Source organism: Pinus tabuliformis, chromosome X (genome assembly GCF_031772625.1).
Source record: "Pinus tabuliformis cultivar Carrire ecotype Pingquan chromosome X, CPIR1, whole genome shotgun sequence".
In the NCBI taxonomy this organism is placed as follows: Eukaryota; Viridiplantae; Streptophyta; class Pinopsida; order Pinales; family Pinaceae; genus Pinus; species Pinus tabuliformis.
In genome coordinates, this window is record NC_142308.1 from 638,423,957 (window position 1) to 638,451,158 (window position 27,202).

Here is a 27,202-nt window from a genome sequence, read left to right on the forward strand (position 1 = left end):
TAATAACTAATATTATATTAATATACAACATAATGTTAATTTAATAAGTATTATATAAATAAAAAATAATATGGCTATTATTATTTATATAGTTATTAATAATGAAAAATAGTTAGCCTTTAACAAAATACATCTAATGGTTATTAATTGGTTGGTGATGGATATATGTCTATTGGCATATAGCAACCACATTGGTAAATGTGGTTGTATATGTGTTGCATATATTGGTGGGTGGTGGATATATGCCTATCGACATATAGCAACCACATTGGTAAATGTGGTTGTAGATACACCTATTGGCGTATACCAACTACATTGGTAAATGTGGTTGTGCTAGTATATTATTTTATTAAATTATTTTATATTTTATTTTTATTAATATTGAATATTTATATTAAATTAGTGCTTTAATATTAATTATGAATTACAATATTAATTACTTTACTTAATATGAAATAGGTAGCCTTTAAGTGCAATTTTTTGGAAAGTTCTATGGGTTATTTTCCATCTAATTTGTTTAGAATCCAGCAAGGATTCATTGAAATCACAAGTTTGAGGTGAACTCTTCACAATCTAAGTGCCCCGGCATTTTTGAGGGTGTTGAATCCATATATGTAGTCAAAAACCCATTTTAAATAACACAAATTAAGATTTTGCCACAATTGTTTCTCCAGATTCTAGCCAAAAATCAATCAAACTCTAAAATGTAGCACTTAAAATACTACTCCAATAACGTAATATAAGATAATAAAGATATTATTAACATAAATATTAGTATTATTAACAATATTAATAGTAATAAGGTTAATATCATTAAAAATAATATTAGTATTGAGTGAAATTTTCTCCCTTTTTGCCTTTTCACCTTAATATTAAAAATATAATATTAATATTATTAATCTTAATATTATTAATAATAACATTTAATAATAATAATAACCACAACATAATAATTATTAATGTGAATATCACTAATAATATAATTAATGTAAATAATCTTAAGAACATAACAATTTAGTGTTAAATAATAGTATTAATAATAAATCATGATGATGATTAACATCCACTAAGACCAATGTGGTCTATTGGACCTTAAGAAATAAAGAGATTAATTGGGACTCTTTAATATTTTATTTCTATAATAAAAGAGAAGGGAGAGAAACGTTCCCATATCACTATAGTTTCACGGACTTAATAAATTAAGAAGGTTGGTAGTCTGGCCAAGGTTTTGGAAATGAAAATGGATGAGTAAGAGTGGCGAAATCTAAGAGAGAATATTTTCCATCTACCTTCTTAGGATCATAAAGGAGGCAAAATCTTTCGTCCCAATGTGATTTGGGAATTGACCAACGCCTGCTTTCACTTCGAAGATCATGAGAATTAGTTTTTATCTTTGCAATGTTCATTTTCTTCTTAGAATCTGTCAACACAGAGAGATAATTATGGTTATCAGGATTGGGATTGATCACCTCCTTATAATACCTTAGCTTCATTTTCCCTTCTAACCCATTTTCATTCCATAAATTATCCTTAAATTCGGAAGTAATAGTATTTTTAATTTTATCCCCATTCTCCAAGAAAATCTCTTCCTTTATCCCCTAATGGTTGAGCCAAGACTAGACATCCTTATGCTAGCCTCGCTTCAGCTAGAGGTGGGTTTTGTTTCTAGAGTTAGAAGCAATTTTGGGGAACCCCTTGACTTCCATGTTGTAAAGCTTCTTCTTATACATGTATCAGATACTGAAACATAGCCATTTCAATTGGAGAAACGCTAGGTTCAATCAATAGGGTGGGGTAGGGAGTATTTTATTTGATCTTGAGGTTGTAGGTTATAAATTTTTGTTGGATCAACTCAGTCTTTCTCCATTATTCTATAGATATACCACAAGCCCAAATCTCACATCCATGTAATATAATAGGGGTGATGAGAGTATCAAAGAGGAGCTTTTTTTACTCGATACCCAAAGATATGTTGACTTACAATTATTTCAAATATTATAATAAGATTTCCAACCTCATATAATCGTTTTCTCAATGGTATAATTTGAGTTGAGATGATGGTGACTGTCAATACCTAAATATTTGTATGAAGAAACTTTCTCCAAGTAATTGTTATGATAAATGACATTATCATAGTTGATCTTTTTGGAATTAATTATCATGACTTTAGTCTTATTGGTATTAACAATCATAACCATCCTGGAGCAGTAATCATGGAGGATTCTAAGTTTCTTGTCGATATCATCATGGCTTTTGAAAAGAAGAATGATATCATCCACATAAAAGAGAAGAGTATTGACCATACCAGCAAGCTTGGGATCATCACATCATGTAGCTTCCAAACACTCTTTTAGCTTATCAATGTAAATTCCAAAAAGGGTAAGGGATAGGGGACACCCTTGCTTAAACTCCAATATGGAATTTATTATCTTCACACCAACCCTTGGTGGTATTAGGTGTAATAACCCCTGTGAAAAGTTCATGTAATAAAATTTAATAAAGAAAAAATAATACCAGAGGTAAGGGACACATATTCCAAGTTGAATGTTGGGCAAAGATATTGTAATGGGCATCACTAGATGTGTTTATGGCTAAGGAAATTGGTAAAGGCTAAGGAAAATGTATTAAAAGGCAAAAAGGCACTTTTGACACACTTATTTATGAAAATAAAGGAAATTAGGAGAAAAGTAAGTTGAAAGGTCACATGTTACATGTGAGGAGGAAAATGAAGGAAAATAATGAAAAATGAAGAAAATAGAGGCCTCAATAATAAAAAGGCTTATGAGGATCATTTGGCAAGATCTTAGTTACTGTTAAGCTCTTGGTCAGTTCAAGTTTGGAATCTCTCTCATTATTCTCTCTCTCCCTCATACTCTTGGTCACATATAGCTTTCTTGGCGCATTCTAGTTTTGGAGCAAGAAAGGAAAAGAAAAAAAAGGGGATTGGAGGAAAGAAAGGATCGAGGAAAGGAAAGTAGGATCAAGCAGCTTCAACAAGAATTTTTGTAGGAAACCTTTCGCATGTGTTATTTCCTAGCTGGTTTGGGCGTGCATGGATTTACATGTTGGTGCATGGTTCTCTTGTTGTCAGCTCCATGGTTTTGCCGGGTTATGACAGTGGTTTTCAGCCTAGCCTTTCCTTTTTTTCGGATGTCATGGTGTTGGGATGTTTATCTTAGTTTTGATAGTTGGCTTTCCAGATGGATTTCAGAATCTGGGGTAGAGTTGGTCTCAACATTCATTCCCAAAGGCCTAGGAATCCCTTGACCAGTTTCAGCGGGATACACAGTAAAGCCTCATGGAGAAGTATAGATTTAGGGCCTAGTGACCTGGGTTTGGATTGCAGTAAATCCTGAGACACTAGTCTCAGTTTAGGGCCTGGTGATACAAGATTAGGTTCCGTAAGGCCTTAGAGACAAGGAGATGGAAAATTCCTCAAGGATAGTGATGGATTCCAGATGGTATTTCAAGTTCAGTTCGTTTGTGATCGGACCACCAGTTTGGTGTGATCACGATTTGATGTGGATGGAGGCGGTTTAACCCCTAAATGGCTATTCTATGGGATCCCACATTCATGTTTGGAATATGGGATGCGGGTGACTGGCTGTAAGAGAGATTTGGTTCAGCGATATATATGGTTGGGTGGTACGTAGAAGTCCTGAGCCTAGTCAGATTTTCCTATGATTAATAAAAGCTAAGTTCTCTTACTTTTGCATTGGTTTATATGTGGATTTAATGGTTTTCATATCTCTGATTTTACATGGTTTTATGCTAGTTATAATCATGGTTAAATGACTAGTTCATGTCATGGTTATTTCATGTATTTACTTGTAATTTTTAAATTGATGAATGCAAGACCTAATTAATGATATAATAGTTGAATGGAGAAGGAGGTGATCCTTTTGGTTATGTTTCATAAGTTCTTTCGGTCATTTATTCTTTGTCTTGTATCCTAGATTTGTAGGTTGCATTAATGCCAAGTGTTTGACAAAATGTCAGTCTCAGTTGCGGATACTTAGGCCTAGTTCTAAGGTTGAGCTTTTATTTATCAGCATTTTTATCATGTGTTTGATTGATTCTTAAGGTATTAGCAAGCTCTGGGAAAAGGCCGAGATTCTGGGCTAGAAAAGTGGCTTAAATCTCGAGGTCATTGGCACAAGACTGCTAAGAAAAGTCCACAGTCACTGGCACAGAGGACTATGAGACCGAATTTGGGTTAAAAGTCTTAAAACATTAGTGAGACCTGGGGATAGGATGTCTAAGTGGATGACATGTCTCCTACATGTGTTATTGCTAATGTGGATGGGTTTATTTGATGATTTTCTTCGATTCCATTTCCTTAAGGTCACCAAGGAGAATGAATCCCTTATAGTAACCTCTCTCATCACATGTTTTCCTGTTTGGTTGCTTTCTTGGGTGGACCTAGGAGGAGTGGGTTTTATAAAGTGGTATCAGAGGCTGGTTGCGCACTCCCTTGGTGAATGTGTTGTTCATGCATGCATGTTAGTTGCATGTGTGTCTCTTAAACTTGCACTCTATGTGCTTGTTGAATTACATAATGATTGGTCATGATGGTAGTAATGTTATCATGAGGAGCTTGATGTTGATTTTATGGAATGCATTGTCATGAGTATCTGACTGGTTACATGATTATATGCATTTTGATCACATCCATGTATGTTAGGTTGCATTCTTCTATTTTTGATTACATGTATCATTCCTGTAGGTTGTTTACAAGAATTGATTTCTTATGCTCGACTACATGCGTTCATTTGTATGTGTAGTTGATTAGGCATTGCTTATGCATGTGGATGGTTGCATGTGGCAATGTGTACAGTGGAGTAATGGTTGTTGTCATGCATGAGGTCATGGTTTGTGTAGTTGAGATGGTCATGGATTGGTGACTAGACTCTAACTAGAATGATGTGTATATAGTTTTTTGCTCACGTGTTATATGTCTATATGCAGTTGTCATGCATGTATGCTCTTGGTTATAGTTATGCATGAATAGTAGGTCAAACATGCCTTGTGAAGTCATGGTATGAAAGTTAGGTCATCAAGGCGATATTGGTATGTTATGATGCTAATGTGTTGGCTGAGATAGAACAAAAAATGCATGTCATCATAATGAGGTTGTAGCATTCGACTTTGGGGTAAGAGTAGATCGTCATACAAGTATTGTATGTTTTGCATGCAGGTATGTAAGTTAAGGATTGTTATACGCATTAGGTTTATATACATGTGTATTGATGTTATTGTTATATACATGATAGATTCTATTGATTAGTGTAGTCATACACACATGTGTCAGATAGTCATGAACTATAGTAACCTAAGTTGTATGCATTTCTATTGTTGTGTTAGGTTAGATAACTTCATGATTATGTTATATGTATTTGATGAAGTCTCTTATAGGTTAACTTGTTATTATTAAATGATAGTTATCTTGATGATTAGGGTTATAGCACTTATACCTTGATGTTATGTGTATCACACTAATTTGGATTGGCCTATGTAGATTGTTATTGTTACGATATTTAGGTACGAGCCGACATATTTGTGATATCATGTTGTACTAATATAGATTTACTTTGCATATGTGTAAATGTTAATTGTTTATGATTTAGAATTTGAACATGTTTGTTAGTGAATTTTATGGATATCATGATCTTATATATGTTTAAGTTGATGCATTCAGAAGTTATATCATGCTAACTATCTTGATTGTGCAGACAAGATTGCCTCCCATGAGATACATTGAGGTACGAGTTTGATTATGTCATATATGTGGTGCTTGACTATTTGATTAGGTTATCTAGTTGATTTATTTAACATGGTATGTTAGCAAGTTTACTGAATGTTTGATCAATTGCATGATATGAGTATGTGTTCAAATGATCTTGTTTTAAGATGATTGTACTAATACTTATGTGTTGAGACAGTTGATATGTACTTGAATGTAGTTGACAATTGTAGCATTATGTCTAATGATTATGACTTGACTATGGGTTAACACATGATTGTTGGAAAAAGTTGACTTCAAATTGATAAATGTAATGGTCTTGATATTTGGAACATTTGGTTGATATGTGTGAGAAGTTGTAGGAAACATGCTTGGTATTAGAGTGATAAGGTAATACTTGATTTGTTTTAAAACTAACAGTTGGATGATGTGACAATACATACTAAGCCTCGATTACAACAAGGTAAAAAGATAAAAGCAAGGAATTGGACAAGAAATTCCTTTGACAATGTCTGGAAACCCTAATTCCAAACGAATGAGTACTTTGCATACATGAAGTCTTCTTAACCTTGATTTGTCTTAAATTATGTGGATATGTGCTAGACTCATGAACATGTACTTGACATGTACATTAGCTAGAGGTGGATATATCAATGGGATTCGGGTCCCTTGAGAGATGGAATGGATGTGTTTCGTTGCAAGCAATGTGCATGGCACAGAAAGATAAGGTAACCAGTGTATTGCTATGTTTATTTATGCAATGATAGTTATGTGGCTATGATAGTGTGATGCAGGAAGTTACATGGAACAAGAAATTTCCATGAAATATTAAAGGAGGCTCAGGTTGAGATTTCCTTGGGAACCATGGGGATTGAGTCATGGTGTCTTTTGTTAGTCTTGTGCTTTTGGTATTTTGCGATTGTTGTGCTTGATTTGTGATTTTGATTGTGTCTACTACATGGGTATGGCACTTTGTTATGGTGTCATATTTCTTTTGGTTTTCATGGTCTTCTTGTTGTTGTTTCCGTTTTTTCCTTTTATTGTTTTGAGTCTTGGAAATTGGTTGGGAAAGAGCAAAGTTAATGGAGCTCGAGGAGAGCTGTGTGGTACCCAAAAAGTAATGTAAGACTCAAATGAAGCTCTTTGCATGAGTAAGCACAGCAGAAGGTAACACTATGACAGTCGGTTGGACTGGTTGGTCCATTATGGTAAATAGACAGTCGCAACATAGACATGAGAAGGTAACCAGAAGAGGTAAAGTACATGCATCTGAGGTGTTGGATGCCTTGGCTATGTTGGGAACTATTGTTCTCAATGTCATGCATGATGTTCATGAATAAAGCAAGTTCTCTTAACCCTGACCTTGATATCTTGTAATTATGTTATGATCATGATTATGTTGATGTTATATATATATATATATATATATATATATATATATATATATAGATATATACATATAGATGTAGATGTGTATCTATGAAATGTTTGATAGGTTCTTCATCGATCATGATTATAAACGCTAACATTTATATGTATATATATGTGTGTACGTATGTCATTGTCTGATAGAACCATGATTCTTTTATACTAATTTTTATATATATGTACGTATGTATGTGTCCAAGTAGCTATTTTACTATTTGACAGGGTCATCAAGAATTGTTCTTATGGAGGAATGATTTCTTACGCAGGAAAATGACATGAAGAGGTTCATGGTATTATGAGGAATCAATGGGGAGGAGTAGCCCTGAAAAATATATGAGGTCACTATCATGTGTTTATGAGTTGATATTATGTGATTATATTATGTCTATGTTATGGACAGGTTATACCGAGGGATACAATAGTGAAATGAAAGCAGTGTGTTCTGCGACATGCTAGGACAAGCATGGATAAGACACTAGAAGCACGGTTGCTTGGTAAAGATAGTATGGTTTTGGACGTGTAGTACTATTGTTGTGCACATGTTGTATATTTGATGTTATGTGCATGTAGTGTTGTACAGATATTTCATATAGAGTGTTAGGTATAAATGGTACCATGTAGATGTTGGATACGAGGTGTTATGTACAAATGATGCTATGTACATGTTGGATATGTAGTGCTATGTACAGGTGGTCTTCTATTCGTGTTGTACATGTGGCGTTATGTAAATATGGTGTTGCGTGCATGATTGTAAAAGTGGTGTTGTGTACATGTTGTACAAGTGCCACTGTGTGTAGGTGGTGTTGTGTACATGTTGTGCATGTGGCGTTATGTACATATAGTGTCACATACATGTCATGTGTGTGGTACTGTGTATATGCGGTATTGTGTACACATTGTACAATGGTGCAGTGCACATGCGGTTGTGTACACATTGTGCAGGTGGTGTCATGTAAATGTGATGTTGTGCACATGTTGTGCAGGTGGTTGTAGTGTACAGGTGGTATTGTGTACATGTGGTACATATGGTACTAGTGTAGATGCATGTATTCCATGGTGTTGCATGATGTGTGTAGTTGTATGTGTGTGATGCAAACTATGTGTATGTGCACATGGTTGAGGAGAAGGCACAGGGTGTTTGTCTAGTGTGGCAACCGATTGAGAGTGCGTATAGGATAAAGACAAATGTATAAGATAAGGATTGAATAAAGGATAAGTATCAACATTTTATTTCAGCTTTATTATGCATGTGATTTATGAATATGGTATATGATGATTATATGTGATTTATGAATATGGTATATGGTGATTATATGTGATCTATGATTCTCTTTTATGATGGCTGACATTGATCTATGATGGTTGTGTGTTGAGCTAACCAGATGTGATATGTTTATACATGAGGTTTTGATCAAACAATTTGATCTGTTGTGATAGGAAGTGAATAGGATTGCAATGTACCTTATTGACAAACTACCAATGAGGTATGATTTGAGGCGATTTCAATTTATTTTAATCTTATGGAGATTATGTGCTTAGAACATGAACCTGTGAACATTCCTAGTTAGGTGGTTGAAATCAACTATAAGAATTGACAGCCGCAGCAAAAGAAATTGGAACTTGCAACATTATGCTGGTAGAGTACTTCAAGAGTAGGGCCACTATGGGACACTAGTACCCAATAATGTCCATTGATTTCCTTAGGCATGTTCTGACCGATATGATGGTTTTGAGGCACGTATATTCCTTGGTTATTGGTCGTCTAATGCAAAGAATCCTTGCCAAAGGATGGATTGCCCGAGATAGGGGATTTCAAGGAAATTGGAAGGTGAGTGACTGCATGGAAGAGGGTGACTGGATTTCCCAAGGGACTTTGTAGCAGAGAAGGGAAGGTCGCACATGTATTGGTTTTGGTCATTTGCACTACCAAATGGACTTAGATACACATTGGGAGTGCGCCATGGAACAATGAGTCAGTAACTGTTCACTAAGGGGACAAGTGGCATAAGATTATAACGTTGGATATTGGATTCAACTTTGATTGTGGTAGTGGATTCAGGACTTCCTAGGAAAGAGGTGAATCCTGGTACTACTTTGAGGGTGGAGGTGCCTCTAGATTCCCTTGTTGATTGATACGAGCATTGTATCCGTTTATTTGTTGGTTTAGAAAATTTTCATATGTATATATGTGGTTATTGTAAATACCATAATGAGCTATGTTATAAAGCTCCAATATGCCATATGTTGTCATGTTGTCATGATGTTTTACTTTTGAGCAGGTATTTCATTATAAACACTACAAGGAGCTAAGTTATAAATCTCCATGGGTAGTATGTTTGTTTTTCATCGGTTCTGTCGAGGTCTTGGTGTGGTTTAACACCGAGGATGGTGTTCCCAAAGGGGGAGGGTTTTGTAACAACCTTGGTGAAAATCTCATGTAATAAAAGTTAATAAAGGAAAAGATAAGGAAATGGGTAAGGGGCATGTATTCCAAGTTGAATGTTAGGCAAAGATATCCTAGTGGGCATCACTGGATGTGTTTATGGAAAAGGAAATTGGAAAAGGCTAAGGAAAAGGAAAAAAGTCACTTTTAGCACATTTATTTATGAAAATAAAGGAAATTAGGAGAAACATAAGGTGAAAGGTCAAAGGTTGCTTGTGAGCAGGAAAATGAAGGAAAATAATGGAAAATGAAGAAAATAGAGAACTCATTAATAAAAAGGCTTATGAGGATTAGGTGGAAAGCTCTTATTCAATGTTAAGCTCTTGGTCAGTTCAAGTTTGGAAGCTCTCTCATTATTGAATACAATCATGTAGATTCACAAGCTCATGCAATGCACTAAAGTAAAAGACAAGAATCTATTTCTACTTTCCACCAACAGAAGCCAATAGATCGATGAAAAAAATAAGAACAAGAAGAAGATAAATCAATGGCACATGACGCAAGATGTATCTGTGGAAATCCATTGCTCAAAACCCCTCTATCTATATGTCATATAACATAAATATGAGTGAAGATACAAATCTTGTTTTCACTAGAAAAATTCTGCACAAGTATGCTCAACTCTCTCAGCTCACAAGCTAGCTCTTGGGAAACACTTAGCCAAATATATAGCTCTCCAAGCTCCTAATCCCTTGTGTAATTCCTAGTATGAATAGCCACCATTTAAAGGGAATTCATGCTTCCAAAACTACACAATCCAAACATAGGATCAATCTCTTATGCATACATGATATTTACACTCTAGTAAATAATACCACTGATAGTACATTGTCCTTGCACTCTAGTCCCAAGTAGGCCTTTCTTTGAACTGACATGCATGCGTTTCTCTTGAGGGAATCTTTAGTCAACTAGAGTAGCACTAGTGGATGGATTAGTGCAACAACTGACTGTTAATCCTCTATTAGTTCCACAAATAGTTATAACTAATTTAACTTACCATAACTCAGTAAACTGATTTATCCAATTTGAACTCATATAAACTCATCTCGGACCCATAAAACTTAGGGAGAACATATACATGACTACAGAAAGACTTCCAACTCGAAATTTCTAAGTTAACTAACTTAATTAAACTTAATTAACTATTTACAAGTTGCTATGAGAATAGAATTCGATTTTTATTCTCAGTTTAATTCAAGGAAAAATTAAACAGGAATTTCTTGTTGCCATTTATCAATGCTCCCTCTCAACAAGAAAGGGATTATCAGCTACCCCGATCCTGTCTCTGTGAACCTCGAATTTACATCTTGGCAATTCCTTTGTCAAAATGTTAGCATCTTGCTCCTCCGTGTGAATGTACTCTAACAAAATAATCCACCTCAATACACCATCTCTGAGATGATGATATCATACATCAATATGCTTGGACTGATCATGAAAAACAGGATTTTTAGAGAGTTTGATACAAATCTTATTATCGCAGTAAATCACAGTTGGATCCATCTACTGACCAAGGAAAAGAACCATGATATTCCTCATCTAGATGGCCTCATATGTTACCTGACTTGCAGCCATGTACTCTGCCTCTCCCAAACTAAGTGCAACTGATCTCTATTTCCTACAGTACCAATAAACTGTTGTTGACCTAATACTGAAGATCCCTCCTAATGTACCCTTCCTGTCAGATGGAATCCTTGCCCAATCTGCATTGGTGAAGCCTTGAAGCTTCACTCCCTATGTTTGTTTGTACCATAATTTGTACTAAGTAGTGCCCTTGAGGTATCTCAAAATATGCTTTGTCACCTTCAAATACAGCTTGGTAGGCCTTACCATCTCTTGACTAAGATGGTTAACTGCATAGCACATATCGGTCGTTCGGTAGTGTGTTCACCAAGTACATGAGTGAACCCACAAGCTTCTTGTAAAGAGTAGCTCTCACTACTTCCCTTGAAGTAGCATCCTCCTTCCTCTAATTACCTGCTAGACGAGTCTCCATGGGTTTGCTACTCTCCATGCGGAATCTCCTGAGTATATCATTGGCATACTTTCCTTAAGACACAAACAACTCCCCATATCCCTTCCATACCTCCATACCAAGAAAGTAATGCATGAGCCCCATGCCCTTCATCTCAAACTCTCTTGCAAGGTACTCCTTTCAAGAACTGATCAAATGATCATCATCTATCATTATGAGATCATCAACATGAAGTATAATGATCAACAATTTACCTTCCACCACTATGTGGTATAGGTTCACATCCTCTTCACCCTTCGTGAAGCCCAACCTAGTGAAGTAGCTATCTATCCTGGAGTACCACATATGGGGTTCATGCTTCATCCGATATAATGATCTCTTGAGCTGGCACACATGCGACTCACGGTCAAATGTTTCAAAAACTTCAGGTTGCTCTATGTACACCTCCTCTTGAATCATGCCATTAAGGAAGATTGTCTTCACATCCACATGAGGTATCTTCCAACCTATCTATGATGATAGTGCCAATATATATTTTATTTATCAGTACCCTGCACTAGGAACAAAGGTCTCATCATAGTTAATCCCCTCTACATGTGAAATGCCACAGGCCACAAATATGTCCTTATTCTTCTCCACACTAGCATATGCAGATTGCTTTACCTTGTAAAGCCAATGGGAGATCACCATTGACTTGTCCTCCGGTCTTGGGAAAACATCCCAAACACTGTTACAAACTATGGAGTCATACTCCACCATGCCATCAACCCAAAAAGACTGCTGCACTGCTTCCTTAAAGGAAGATGGCTTTGTTACAACACATTCACCCATAAAAGCCATGTATCCAGAGTACCTCTTAGGTGACCTCCTCTACCTATGCTGAGACGTGGGTGCTCCCACATTCTCCCATGCATCATTCAAAAATTTGTTAGCCTCTTTGGTGTGCTTTATTCCCTCTCTTGAAGACTCTACCTCAGTGGATGTCTCCACTCCCGGATCCTCCACATGTGCCTACTTCACATCAATCTAAGGCTCCTCAACCTTCATAGCTAAAATCTCCTCATTTGCATGTAGCTCAATCTCCCTCTCAAAGGAAACTTTCATGGCCTTCTCCTCATCGAATTTGACATCCCTGCGAACCACTCTCATCCTGTTCGTCGAAAAGTTCACCTGATAGTTGTAAGGTGTATCAATGTACCGCACAAATATCCCCAACTCTGTTGTTAGTTCAATATTTTTCCATGCATCTTTGTTCACGTGGAAATCTACCGATGTCCCAAAAATCCTTAATTTTCCAACATATGTCCTGTTACCAGAATAAGCATCCTCTTGTGCCTTCATCTCAAGTATCCGATGTGGGTTTTGGTTATGAACATAAACCATTGTGTTGAATGCCTCAACCCATAAGAGTATTGGTAGGCCCTGATCATGAAACATCACCCTCATTTCCCCTACTATTCTTATATTCTTCCTCTCATCCACCCCATTTTGTTAGGGTTTATGGGGTGACGTCAACTCTTGTTTAATCCCTTTCGTTGCACAGAAGTTCTAAAAATCGTTTGAGACATACTCACCATCGTTATCACTCCATAGAGCTTTAACCTTCTTGCCCAATTCTTTCTCTACCAATTCTTTAAACTCACAAAACTTTGCAAAATTTTGATCCTTTTTTTGTATGAAGAATATCCAACATTTATGAGAATAGTCATCAACAAATATAACATTATACCTTTGTTTGGTCATGGATGCTATCCAGAATGGTCCACACACATCTGAATCGACTCGATCTAGAATAACCTCTACTCGACTATCTATGTCATGAAAGGAATACTTGGTGTATTTTCCAAAAGTACACCCCTTGCATGTATCAACTCGCTTAAGTGTACCTTTGGGAAGGCTAGTAAAGATCTGCTACAATATCTTCAAAGCCCCATTATGCAAGTGGCCCAATCGTCTGTGCCACAATTCGCTAATGTCTTTGCTTTGAACCATTTCTACTTTTTTCCTCCAAGAAGCACACTTCTCTACCTCTAGCTTATAGAGATTCTTCACTCGAATCCCTGTATTCTTTACTTGACCCATGGCTATGTGTCAAAGAAACGCCTTTCCTTTCGAGAAGATCACATCAAAGCCTCTATCCTCAAGCATGGAAATGGATACCAAGTTCTTCTTCAACCCAGGCACATACATAACATTACTCAAGGTGAGTGGAGCCCCATGCTTACTCTAAAAAGTAATCATGCCCAATCCAGTAACAATATACTTCCCATTGTCACCCATCTCAATATGCATATAGAGATCTTTCCCCTCCAGGTCACTGAATAACTCTTTTTCGCCAATCATGTGGAATGAAGCTCCACTTTCAAAGTCCCATACACTTCCCATCATTGATGACACCATGCATGCAATGAGAGAAAAATCCAATTCGAATTCAGAGGCCACTGCCTCACCCGCCGCTCCTCCTGAGGACTTCTTCTTAGACATGTTGAGTGGACAATTTGTAGCAAAATGGTCTAGCTCATGACAATGAAAGCACTTAACTTTCATGATGTCTTTCTTCTTACCTCCATGATAAGAATTTGATTTGGAATGGGAAGCTTTCCCTTTCCCCTTCTTCGCCTTATTCTCTAAGGCACAATTCTCTTCATCATCATTCTTTGATGAAGAGCCATCCCTAGTGTTCCTCCAGATCTAGTTTTTCATCAAATCTGACTGCAGTCATTCCTAATCTAACAGTTTCTCTCGACCATTGATAGAGCCTTGATAACTATGCCAACTCTTTAGGAGTCCCAAAAGATAAATACTCACCATATCATCCTCAGCAACCATGATTCCTACACTTCCAAGTTCATCACAACAATGAGTTGACTTGGTCAAGTATTTTGGAATAGTCTCACCTTTCTCCATTTTGATTTTTCGAAGTTTGTCCTTCAACGCCCATTTCCTTTGGCCATTGTTGTTCTAATACAAGTCTATCCATGTTTTCCACATAGCATACAAAGTTACCTTGCCATGGAGACTCATGACAATGTGGTCTCGAACTCCACTAAGGATTATTTGCCTCGCCTTCGCCCCACACTTCCTCCATTTAGCCAAATTCTGTGCATCTGATGCTACAACCTTAGGATTTTCTTAATCAAAGAATTCCTTCAAGCCATTATCCTCTAGCACAGCCTCCATTCGATCCCTTCAAACTATAAAATTTGAGTTGTCTTCCAAGGCATACTCGAACCACAAATCGTAGAACATCATCTGTTGATCCTGAAGTATGTATTGCAAATTCAAATTTCACCTACAACCCAAAACTTCTAAATCTCCTCTAATATATTTTTCACAACTCTAATACCATGTGAAAAATTATGTAGATTCACAAGCACGTGAAATGTACTAAAGAAAAAGACAAGAATCTACTTCCACTTTCAACTAGCGGAAGCCAATAGATCCATGAAAACAATAAGAACAAGAAGAACATAAATCAATGACACATAACACAAGATATAACTAAGGAAATCCATTGCTCAAAACCCTACTATCTGTATTTCATATATCATAAATATGAGTGAAGATACAAAGTGTGTTCTCACTAGAACAATTCTGCATAAGTATGCTCAACTCTCTTAGCTCACAAGCTAGCTCTTGGTCAACACTTAGCCAATTATGTAGCTCTCCAAGCTCTTAATCTCTTGCATAATTCTTGGGATGAATAGCCCATATTTAAAGGGATTCATTCTTCCAAAACCGCACTATCCAAACATAGGATCAATCTCTGATTGATGGATGCATGATATTTACACTCCAGAAAATAATACCACTGATAGTACATTGTCCCTTCACTCTAGTCTCAACTAGGTCTTTCTCTCAACTAACATGCATGGGTTTCTCATGAGGTAATATTTAGTTAGTTGGAGTAGCACTAGTGGATTCATTAGTGTGCCAACTGACTATTAATCCTCTATTAGTTCCACAAATAGTTAGAACTAATTTAAGTAACCATAACTCAGTAAATTGAGTTATCTAATTACAACTCATAAATAAACTCATCTTGGACCCCTTAAAATTAGGGAGAACATATACATGACTACAGAAAGACTTCCAACTTGAAATTCCTAAGTTAACTAAGTTAATTAAATGTAATTAACTATTTACAAGTTGCTATGAGAATAGAATTCAAATTTAATTCTCAGTTTAATTCAAGGACAAATTAAACTAGAATTTCTTGTTGCTATTTCTAACCAATTATTCTCTTTCTCTCATACTCTTGGTAACTTAGAGCTTTCTTGGGTCATTTTAGCTTTGGAGAAAGAAATGAAAAGAAAGCAAAGGGAAAGGAAGGAAAGCAAGGATCAAGGAAAGGAAAGTAGGATCAAGCAGCTTTAGTAGGAATATTTGCAGGTAACCTCATTCATGTGTGATTTCCTAGTTGGTTTGGACATGCACATTTATGCATGTTCATGTATGGTTCTCTTGTTGTCTATGGCATGGTTTTTTCAGGTTATGACAATGGTTTTCAACCTAGCCTTGCCCTTTTTTAGGATGTCATGGTGTTGGGATGTTTATCTCGATTTTAAGCTTTGGTTTATCAGATGGATTTCGGAATCTGAGGCACGGGTGGTGGCATGGTTCATTCCCAAAGGCCTAGGAATCTCTTGACCGACTTTGGAAAGATACATGATAAAGCCTGAGGGATAATTCTTATTTTAGGGCTTAGTGATTGGGTTTGGATTGTGGTAAAGCATGAGATATTAGTCTCAGTTTAGGGCCTAGTGGTCTAAGATTGGGTTATGGTAAAGCCTGAGAGGCAAGAAGACAAATATTTCCTTAAGGATAGTGATGGATTCCAGATGGCATTCCAAGTTCGATTCAATTGTGATCGAAGCACCAGTTTTGGTGTGATCACGATTTGATGAGGGTGGTTGTGGTTTAACCTTTGGATTCCCTTGGTTGTCCTTGGATTGGTTTTTCTATGAGATCCCACATTCATTCTTGGAATATGGCACAGTGGTGACTTGTTGAAAGAGAGATTTGGTTCAGCCATTTCTAGGGTCAGGTGGTACGTCGAAGTCTCGAACCTAGTTGGATTTGCCTATGATTAATAAAAGCTAAGTTCTCTTACATTTTCATTGGCTTATATGTGGATTTAATCGTTGTCATATCAATGATATTTATATGGTTTATGTTTCTTATAAGCATGTTTAAATGATTTGTTCATGTCATGGTTATTTCATGTATTTACTTGTAATTGTTAAATGGATGGATGCAAGACCTAATTGATTATATAATAGCTGAATGGAGAAGGAGGTGTTCCTTCTGGTTATGTTTCATAATTTTTTTGAGTAATTTTTACTCTCTCTTGTATCCTATATCTATAGGTTGCATTGATGCCAAGTGTATGACAGAATGCCAGTCCCAGTTGGGGATGCTTGGGCCTAATCCTGAGGTTGATTTTTTATTTATGAGCATTTTTATCATGTCTTTGATGGATTTTGAAGGTTGTAGCAAGTTATGGGTAGAGGTCATGATTTTGGCCTAGAAAAGTGGCTCAAGTTGTAGGGTCGTTAGCATAGGTCTACTTAGAAAATTCCATAGTCACTAGCATAGAGGCCTATGAGATTGAATTTGAGCTAATAGTTGTTGTCTTTCCTATAGCATGAGATTGACTTTGAGCTAAAAGGCTTAAAACATAAGTGATACCTAGGGACAAGATGTCTAAGTGGCTGACATATCTCCTGGGGGTGTTGTTGTTGATGTGGATGGGTTTTTCTTATGAGTTCCATCGATTCCATTTCATTAAGGTCACCAAGGAGATTAAATCCCTTATAGTAACCTCTCTCATCACATGTTTTCCTAATGGGCTGGTTTCTTGGGTGGACCTGGTAGGAGAGGGTGTTACATTAGGCTTGGAAAAAATGTTCTCATATAGATTAGTCACAACAATCCTCAAATCAAGAGGAATGATCCTCTTTTCAAGTATCTACCATAGATTATCTAAAGCAGCCATGTCAAAGGATTTTCTAAAGTCAACAAAAGAATAAAAGAGGTCATTTTTATTATAACGAAATTTCTCAAAAATAATACCGAGAGTGATAATATGGTCAATATTTGAGTAATATCTCCTAAAACCAGCTTGTCCTTTAGCTCTTTTACCATGGATTTCACACCAGAGGCTAATATCATTTTCCAAAATGAGACCATATGGTTTGGCTAAAATGTGGTTGATCATAAGGTTCTATATTTAGAGGGAATTTTTTTATCCCCAATTTTAATGATAGCACAATAAGGCTTTCCATCCAAGGCCTAGGAAAGTTGTGTTTCGCTGCCAAGATGAGGAGTTTTTGTATATGAGGGATGAGGATAGATCTTCCTATCTTGAAAATTTCATCTTGGTCCCCTTAAATATTGCTAGCGTTCCTATTAGCAAGCTTCTTGATCCAAAACTCCATGTCTTCCAAAGAAAAGATATCCTCCTCTATAGGAGTGTTTAATATGCTTCCCATCATCAACCATGGTCAACCATAATGGTACATCAAGACCTCTATGGTTAGAACGGTCTAACATGGTCAACGAAAGTCTCGAGGGCTGAATATGATCAATGATAACGGTCAATCAATGTATCTATGGTTAGCCATGCCAACCATGGTTAACCATGGCCAACCATTGGCAACCATGATCAACAATGATCAATCATGGTCAACCATTAGTGCCAACCATGATCAACCATGGTAAACTATGTTCAACCAAGGTCATCTAAGATCAACATGGTTAGAATGGTCTGTTAATGTCACCCATGGTCTACAGTGATCAACCATAGTCAACGATCATCAATTATGGTCAACCATGGTCAATCAAGATAAATGATGAGAAACCATGGTGAACCATGGTTAACCAAGATCAACATGGTTAGAATGGTAAAACATGGTTAACCATGGCTAACCATAATGGTTAATAAATACCTCTATGGTTAGAATGGTCTAACATGGTCAACAAAGATCAACCATGGTCAACCATGGTTAGCTAAGGTCAACCATAATCAACCAAGGTCATCCAACATAGACATAGTTAGAATGGTCGAACATGTTTAGCCAAAGTCAAACATGATAAACCATGGTCTACCACAATAAGAAAATCATCAACCACAATCAACCATGGTCAATCATGATAAACCATAATCAACATAAATATTATTATTATTAACAATAATAATATTACTATTATTATTAATGTTAATATCATTAAAATAATACTCATATTCATATAATATATTCTTATTCTTATTAATGTTAATATAGTTAATAATAACATTTGTTAATATTATTACAATAATAATATTTTTATTTTTATTTTCTTGGTTGTGGTTCACGAACACCTTGGTCAACGGGTGGTTGCTACATCCACAGAAAAATATAGGTTGATCGACCCCAAAGGGAATCTAGCCCTGCGGCCCACTAGCAAGGCCTAATCCCATGGGCTTCGGGCAGAATGGACCCTGTGACCTCCCGAACAGCGAGGCATTGATTTTGACCAACTGAGATAACCCTTGGGGCTAATAATAATAATAATAATAATATATTATTATTGTTATGAATATCATTAATAATGATATTAATGTAAATGATCCCTCAATTAACATTACCAACTTTTGAATCGAAGATAGGAAGAACCAAAAAAATAAAAATAAATGAAATAAAAGGTGAAATGGCTAAGGTTTTCTCTGTAGCATATGTCGTCAAGCTTCATATCGACGTTGTGGTCTCTAATGGTGGAGTTTCTGGAGAGATCTTTCAAACGTTGCCTTGTCTTTGCAACAAGGCTTTTGAAGGTTTCTCCTTTTTTGGAAATGTTAACAAGTTACAAATTATGTATGTGGTGTCTAACGGCGAGGTTTTCCAAACACCACAATGAAATATGCATTTGAAATAATAGTGTGTGCATGCCATATTTATACCCAATATTTGGCATATATATGCAATTTGGATCCAATTTGTTTGCCTTCTAGTGGGTTCTCCCTTTTCATATCGAAGCCCAGGTAATGATACACTCATGTTTGTGGATGGATGTTGGATTAGGTGGACGACGATTGGAACAAATCTTCTCCAAATCTACATCATGGGCCTTTATTTTCTCATATCACGGTCATGATCATTGGGTCTTAGATCTGGATCATAACGAAGAATTTCAAACTTTTTTTAAGACCTTAAGTGGAAAATCTCTCATTCTAGGGGCGTGATCAGTGGATCTAGTATTAGATCTGAAAAAGGCGGTGCAAGAAACATTAGTTATATCAACGAGCGTTCAAAACCTAATTTATGATGATAAACTATTGCAATATTCCATCTAATTGAAAGAGTATGACTTCAAATAAAATTCTACCATCATCATCAATTTGAGATTGTGGGGAGGAGCCTCATGAGTGAGCTTTCCTCCTTGATTATTTTATGTTGCAAAGGGTTAAATATTATTTAAGGATGCATTGAAAGGGAAAGCAGCCACACCGAACATAAAATCTACAGATCTGATAATCCTAGGACCTTATCTAGTTGATAAGATGGAGAAAATGCCAGATCACTAGAGCTTTAAACCTTGGGGGTTCCCTAAACCCTAAACTGCATGGAGAATTCCAGCGCTACCCTTTGCTACAACATATTCCCAAGCCTTTGACCTGTTGGAGAAATCCGCGAAAGATTGGGTCATTCTACATGAGCAGTTCAGATCCTCTAGAAGACTCTATTCAAGATATTTTTCTGCAGATATTTCTAGAAGACTCTATTCAAGATGTTTCTAGAAGTCTCTAGAAGTTTCTAGAAGTCTCTATTCAAGATGTTTCTAGAAGTCTCTATTCATGATGTTTCTAGAAGTTTCTAGAAGTCGCTATTCAAGAAGTTTCTAGAAGTCTTTATTCAAGATGTTTCTAGAAGTCTCTATTCATGATGTTTCTAGAAGACTCTATTCAAGATGTTTCTAGAAGTCTCTATTCATGATGTTTCTAGAAGACTCTATTCTAGAAGTCTCTATTCTAGAAGTTTCTAACATGGCACTTGGCCTGCCCACTTTTGCTATATAAGGACAACTTGTATCTCATTTCTTTTGTATCACTGATGAGTCCATAAAGGATGAAAGTAGTTTGATAATACAAGCGATTTGTTTTACATATTATGTGTTTTGCATAATCTTCTGTCCTTAAGCATTTTTATTTTCAGTTTTATTTATCAGTTTTATTATCGGTTGTGTTTCAGTATTGTTCTCGCCTTAATCTCTTTTGTTCTTAAGCCCTAAACTTAGTCCATGGCACGGAACCCTACTGAAATCACTGGTCCTGTCACTAGATCCAGATCGGCTTCTCAACATTCTCATAATATTTGCCCTCAGAATGTTCAGGATCCTCAAGAATATGATTCTGCTTCTTCTTATGACAGGATTTTTAATCAGTATATTTTGGAGAATTCTCTTCCTCGCCGTGAGGATGCTGTCGTGCCTGATTTTATTCCTACTCAGCCTAGGCAGGATTTTTATGATGCAAATCTGAATCTGGAGCCCGAAAATACTGTAATTATTGATGATGATGAGATTGCGCAGTGCCCTCCAGAGACTGCGCAGCACCATCCAGTGACTGCACAGCACCCTCAAGGAACTGCGCAGCCAATCCCTCCAAGAGATCCTCTCTCTGGCACTGCGCAGAAGGGTCCTTCAGTTTCTTTTGCTCAGCCAACTATTGATCATGCTCCAGAATCGTCTAATGCTCGCCAGCATCCGGGTAATGAAGAAATTCCGCCTATGCCAAATTCTTGGGCCGAAGTTATACAATGTGCAGTGAAAGATTTTCAAAAAGCCACTGAAATCTTGCTCAGATCTCAGTCGCTTGTTGAAAAATTGCAGGCTCTTGAGCAAGACAACAGAGTCATACAAAGCCTTATGGTAAAAACTCCAGGTCTTGTGGCTTCCGACCCTGATGCTACTGGTACTCTTAAATCTGGGCTAGAACCAATTACTGCTAGATACAGAAAAGAATGCCATGCATTCTATTTGCAGCATGAGAGAACCATTGTTGAGAAAAATGAAGCAAGGGTTTCACAACTTGCTTCAGATTTCCGCAACAATCTTCAGCAGCTTGCCATGCCCTTTCAGCATATCCAGTTCACTAGCTCTTCCGGTCCTGTTGATGGTAGCGTTATTGCTGCTCAATGGATTTCGCTTGCCTTGTCGTCTTACAATCGACAAGTCAATCAATTCCAAATAGAGCTTGTTGAACGCCGCTCAGCCCGATCTGCTGCTCAAGCCGCCAGAAATGCCGCACGGGAAGAATTAGCTAAGCATGCTAATGATATTCCCCGTGAAGAAGCAATTTCTGTACTGGTCCAAAGAGAAGTTGCTAAATCTCTTCAGGCCCAGCAACAGAAATTTGATGCTACTTTGAAGCCCCTGCAAGATCAACTTGCCTATCTCATAGAGCTTCAGACTTCTGGCATCCCAGCAGCATCTCAACAGCAGCAGCAGCAGCAAAATAATCAGCAACGAAGACAGCCCCAGCAGCGTAGACAGCAACAGCAGCAACGACAGTAGCAGCAGCAGCAGCGACAGCAGCAGCAACAGCGACAGCAGCAACAGCAGCAGCAACAGCCCCAGCTACAACAGCAGCCTTTGCGCAGTCAGAAGAGGCAACAGCTTCCCCAACAACCTCTGCGTAGTCAGCCCCAGCAACTGCGCAGACAACCTCAGAGACAGCAGCAGCTTCAACAGCTACCCCAGCAGCCTACTGCGCAGCATCCTCAGCCAAAAAACGGGGTTGGCAGGGGGCGGTTCCGCCAAGGGAATCGCTCCACTCAATCTGTTGCTGGGCAGTCGGCCTCCATTCCAAACCAGCCTTTCCAGAACACTGGTTTGAATCCGGAAGCTGCCCCATATGCGCCACTGCAGCTAAATTTGCCCCAGAACCTTGCCCGAAACAAAGGCAAGGCTCCTTTAGTGTAAGCAAGCTCCGTCATCTTTTCTGGTTGCCCTCCATTAGCCCCGCTTCCTACTTGGCTTATCTGATTGGAAAAATGACTCCTTCCCAGATAGATCGTCGGATTAGCAATCTTGCTATCCACAATCTTTCTTCCATCCCTCTTTCCTTCAGCCAAACCAAATTGCTGGGCCTAGGGCACAAATATATTCCTCGGCCTCCCCCCATGGCCATAGATGACATCTTCAAAGAGTATGCTTACTTTTCTCGTCTTTGTCGTCTCAGAAGGTTTTTTAGACTTTTTGTAAACGAAACCTATAATCCCTTTCGTTTACCTAATCCCACTTGGGAACCTCCTATCAATGATCCGGACCTTAATCGCTCTCTTCATATTGGCCTATCCATCCTTCAAGACCGCATTGCTTCTGTAAACTTTTCCTCAAAACCCAGATTCTCTAGATCCCAGCTGCTTGCACTAAGGAGTCTTCGTCGTCTCCCTATTGTAATCAAACCAGCAGATAAAAATCTGGGCATTGTTGTTCTCGACAGAGATAGTTATGTTGCCGAAGCTCACCGGCAACTCTCTGATCTCAATGTCTACAGGCAGTATGCAGCAGTTCCATGGATGGCCATCAGAAGATCTCTCAGTCAGCTTCAAGCCAGATATAGAAATCTTCTTTCAGTGCAACAATGGGAATACATAATGCAAGTCAAAACTCATAATGCTAGAGCTTGCAGACTCTACTTCATTTGGAAAGTTCATAAAAACCCGCCTGTCGGTAGGCCTATCTGTGCCTACAATGGTTTTATGTTGGAACCTCTCTCCAAATTCTTGCATTATAAACTTCTCAGCACCTTGCTTGCTCAACCAAACCATCTTCCAGATTCTCTCACCTTATTACAGGATATTGAATCCAAGCGTTTTGCTGCAGATTCATTTCTTGTAACCTTTGATGTTGAGTCTCTGTATCCCAGCATTCCTACTCAGGAAGGCTTGCATGCCTTACGGGAAATGCTTGAGCAAAGCACTGCCGAGCTTTTTACTCCAGAAGATGTCAACTTCCTGGTCAGCGCAGCAGAATTGGTGCTCAAATGGCACTTTCTTCAGTTTGGCGGCACTTACTATTGGCAGATTCGAGGCACAGCTATGGGCAGCAACTTTGCTGTGGTTTATGCCTGCCTCTTTCTTTGCCACCTTGAGCAAGAAGTCTTCAGAAGATTTCCTGCTCCCGAGATTCAGCTCTTCAGACGGTTCATCGACGATGGCTGCATGGTTTGGAATGGCTCCAGAGACAGATTGGTTCAGTTCTTGGATTGCTACCAGTCCATCTATCCTGAGCACATTCAGATCACTTCTTGCATCTCATCTTCTAGTGTCAACATTCTGGACATTGTGCTTTTCAAAGGTCCAGACTTCCATACCTCTGGAAAGCTTTCTACTCGATGTTTTCAGAAACCATTGAATGCCTATCAGTATATTCCTTTCTCTTCATGGCATCCTCGGCACCAGAAAGTGGCATTCGTGGTCAATGAGCTGCAGAGATACCTTCTTCGAGAGAGCAGTGAGTTGGGGTTTCTAGAGCTCAGGCGTGCATTCTACAGCAGGCTTCGGTCGAGGGGTTATCCACCGGATTTTCTCCAGGCATGTTTTGCCAAAGTTCATTGGGATCAAAGGGATGCTCTAATGCAGCAGGTCTATGCGCGAGGTCCTCTTCACTCTTCTGGCCTCAAAAGGGCCCCCTTGGTGTTGAAGCTGGACTTCTGTGAAGCCACTAGAGCTTTAAACCTTGGGGGTTCCCTAAACCCTAAACTGCATGGAGAATTCCAGCGCTACCCTTTGCTACAGCATATTCCCAAGCCTTTGATCTGTTGGAGAAATCCGCGAAAGATTGGGTCATTCTACATGAGCAGTTCAGATCCTCGGCCATGATTCTTTCAGGAGCAGTGCATATTTTTCTGCAGATATTTCTAGAAGACTCTATTCAAGATGTTTCTAGAAGTCTCTAGAAGTTTCTAGAAGTCTCTATTCAAGATGTTTCTAGAAGTCTCTATTCATGATGTTTCTAGAAGTTTCTAGAAGTCTCTATTCAAGAAGTTTCTAGAAGTCTCTATTCAAGATGTTTCTAGAAGTCTCTATTCATGATGTTTCTAGAAGACTCTATTCAAGATGTTTCTAGAAGTCTCTATTCATGATGTTTCTAGAAGACTCTATTCTAGAAGTCTCTATTCTAGAAGTTTCTAACATGGCACTTGCCCTGTCCACTTTTGCTATATAAGGACAGCTTGTATCTCATTTCTTTTGTATCACTGATGAGTCCATAAAGGACGAAACTAGTTTGATAATACAAGAGATTTGTTTTACATATTATGTGTTTTGCATAATCTTCTGTCCTTAAGCATTTTTATTTTCAGTTTTATTTATCGGTTTTATTATCGGTTGTGTTTCAGTATTGTTCCCGCCTTAATCTCTTTTGTTCTTAAACCACCTTCTAAATGACTGTGATTATTTCAGTAACCTTTGGGAGTGGGTGGAAATGGTTTTAAGAGCTCCTAACAGGGACAAAATCTCCATCCTCGATACTCTTGAAAATTGGAGAAACTCCTTCTCCTCACACCTTATGGTCGATAGAGCCTGAAATATCATCTTGATTATCATTTTCTGGGTTGTCTAGAAAGAATGCAATGCTAGAATTTTCAGAGAAGAAAAAAGGCCTGAAGAGGACATCCTCACCTTCATTAAATAGATAATTAGGGAATCTGTAGCCACCTCAAAACATCTGATCTTTAGTGATCCTCTGCACCCTATTGAGTAGAGGATCTTTAATCTCCTCGAGCTACATTCCCCCCCCAGAACACACTAACTGTAGTGACAGCAAAGCAGAAAGTGCCCTACCACTCGCACTCACCTACCAAATATATCCTCTAATTGAATTACAATGGAGCTACTGAAGGAAATCTGGGGGTTGCAGGTTTTGGGGGTGTCTTCAGAAACTCTCAAGGGGAGATAATATGGATATACATGGAAACATAGGTACAACTATCGATAATGATGTTTAACGCCAAGCTCGCATGGTTTAGACAATGCAAAGCCCAGATATTATGGATGCTCATAGTGGAAGGAGATTCAACTCTCGCCACCCAAGCCTACAGGAAGCTTCAGAAAGGAACGATGATGACTAAGGTAATGGACAATTGGAAACTCAACAAAACCTTAGACTGATTTAGCCGACACATTGGCGAGCTAAGTGGGTTCCACTTCCAGGCCATGAGAAGGAAGGAAAATAGCTTGGTGGATAGACTGGAAAACAAAGGAATAATTGGCAGCTCTAGAATCTACTCCCTTGCATGGAGGGACTTGGAGGAGGGTATTCTCCGCCAGGACTACGAAACAATAAATAGCATTCATACCAGGAGTACCGGTCTCTCTCAATAATGAGATCAATTGTCACTCTCCATAAAAGGAATGGTTTAACTCCTGCATCAACTAATTATGATTTCCTCAGACTACCCATGTGCCAATTCCTCATATGAAGTATGCTTTAACATAGTTATAGTGTCCCCTTAGAACGACCACCATTCGGCCCCTTCAACTAGTACTAATACATTCTTCCTCATGACAATTTTCTACCTCCTACTAGAAACATTCAATGGCTCTCTCATGCTAGCCTACTCCTCTTTGGCTACCCGCTCCACCTATGAATTTTCCATCCAGATCACTCTTCCCCACCATTATTTTTACCATAGTGCAATTGCTCTCATCGCCTTTGGCTAGAGCTCCCCCCCTAAACCCCTTTCCTTCCACATCATGGCCTCTCAGCACAACTCTAACCTTGCTCCTAGACGTGGCAACAAAAACTCCAGGTGGGACAACCCAAGTAGGCAGCCTTGAACCAGGGTAGAGACTTCTGCAAGATGAGTTGCTCTTAATTACATTATCTTAGTCAACCCTAAAACCAAGGATCGTATCCGTAACCTGGAACAACACACGTACAACATAAGACATAGATTGATCTACGAAGCAGTTTATGTTGAATTTGAATGTATTCCCGCCCTGGGGCTCACCCAGGCTAAGGAAAATATGTAGAACCACACCATTGAACTTTCCCTGTAGCTCAAGACAATTCTAGGGCTAGCATTTTCGGAAAAATCAGAAAACATGAAAGTTGTGGAGAATAAGTTATATATTATGAGTGATAAATTTATGATCTACATGGGAGTCACCACACTATGCATTGCTCAAGAGGAATATGGCTACCATGCAACCCAGTGGAGGGTGATCTTCAAGCATCAAAAAGGAAACTACAGGAGCCTCCACCAGTCACCAAGAAGCGGCGAATGTTCTTGCAGGTAGCATGCCAAAGAAACCCATTAGTCTGGAGGATGAGCCCTTGGATGAAACTGCGTAATTGTAAATTCTCTATCGTTTTTTCTAGGTTTATAGAAGTTTCCTTTTGTCTATGGCACCCCCGACATCAATGCCACTCTCGAAGTTTTATTTTTCCAAACATACTTAGTTATCACCCTCTCGAATCAAGGGGATTTTTTGGAAATTTTTACATCTCTCCTTTTATCCTCTATCTATCTTCTCTATCTTCTAAGTTCAAAAGAAAGATATTTTATGTAAGCCATTGTAAAATATATTTTAGAAAATATTCACAACTCAAAAGAAAGATATTT

The 27,202-nt window shown here is 38.0% G+C and overlaps 1 protein-coding gene across 1 annotated transcript; it reads left to right on the forward strand.

Moving 5' to 3' along the window:
* Positions 1-22,751: 22,751 nt before the first annotated feature.
* On the forward strand, positions 22,752-24,455 carry LOC149141606 (uncharacterized). Its single transcript, XM_089451278.1, has one exon. The coding sequence runs from the start codon at positions 22,752-22,754 to the stop codon at positions 24,453-24,455; it is 1,704 nt and encodes a 567-aa protein (XP_089307404.1).
* The last annotated feature ends 2,747 nt before the right edge of the window (positions 24,456-27,202 follow it).

What these genes read in the sequence shown, in the direction of transcription:
- LOC149141606 (XM_089451278.1), top strand. Translation starts at nt 22,752, where the DNA reads ATGGCCATAGATGACATCTTCAAAGAGTATGCTTACTTTTCTCGTCTT.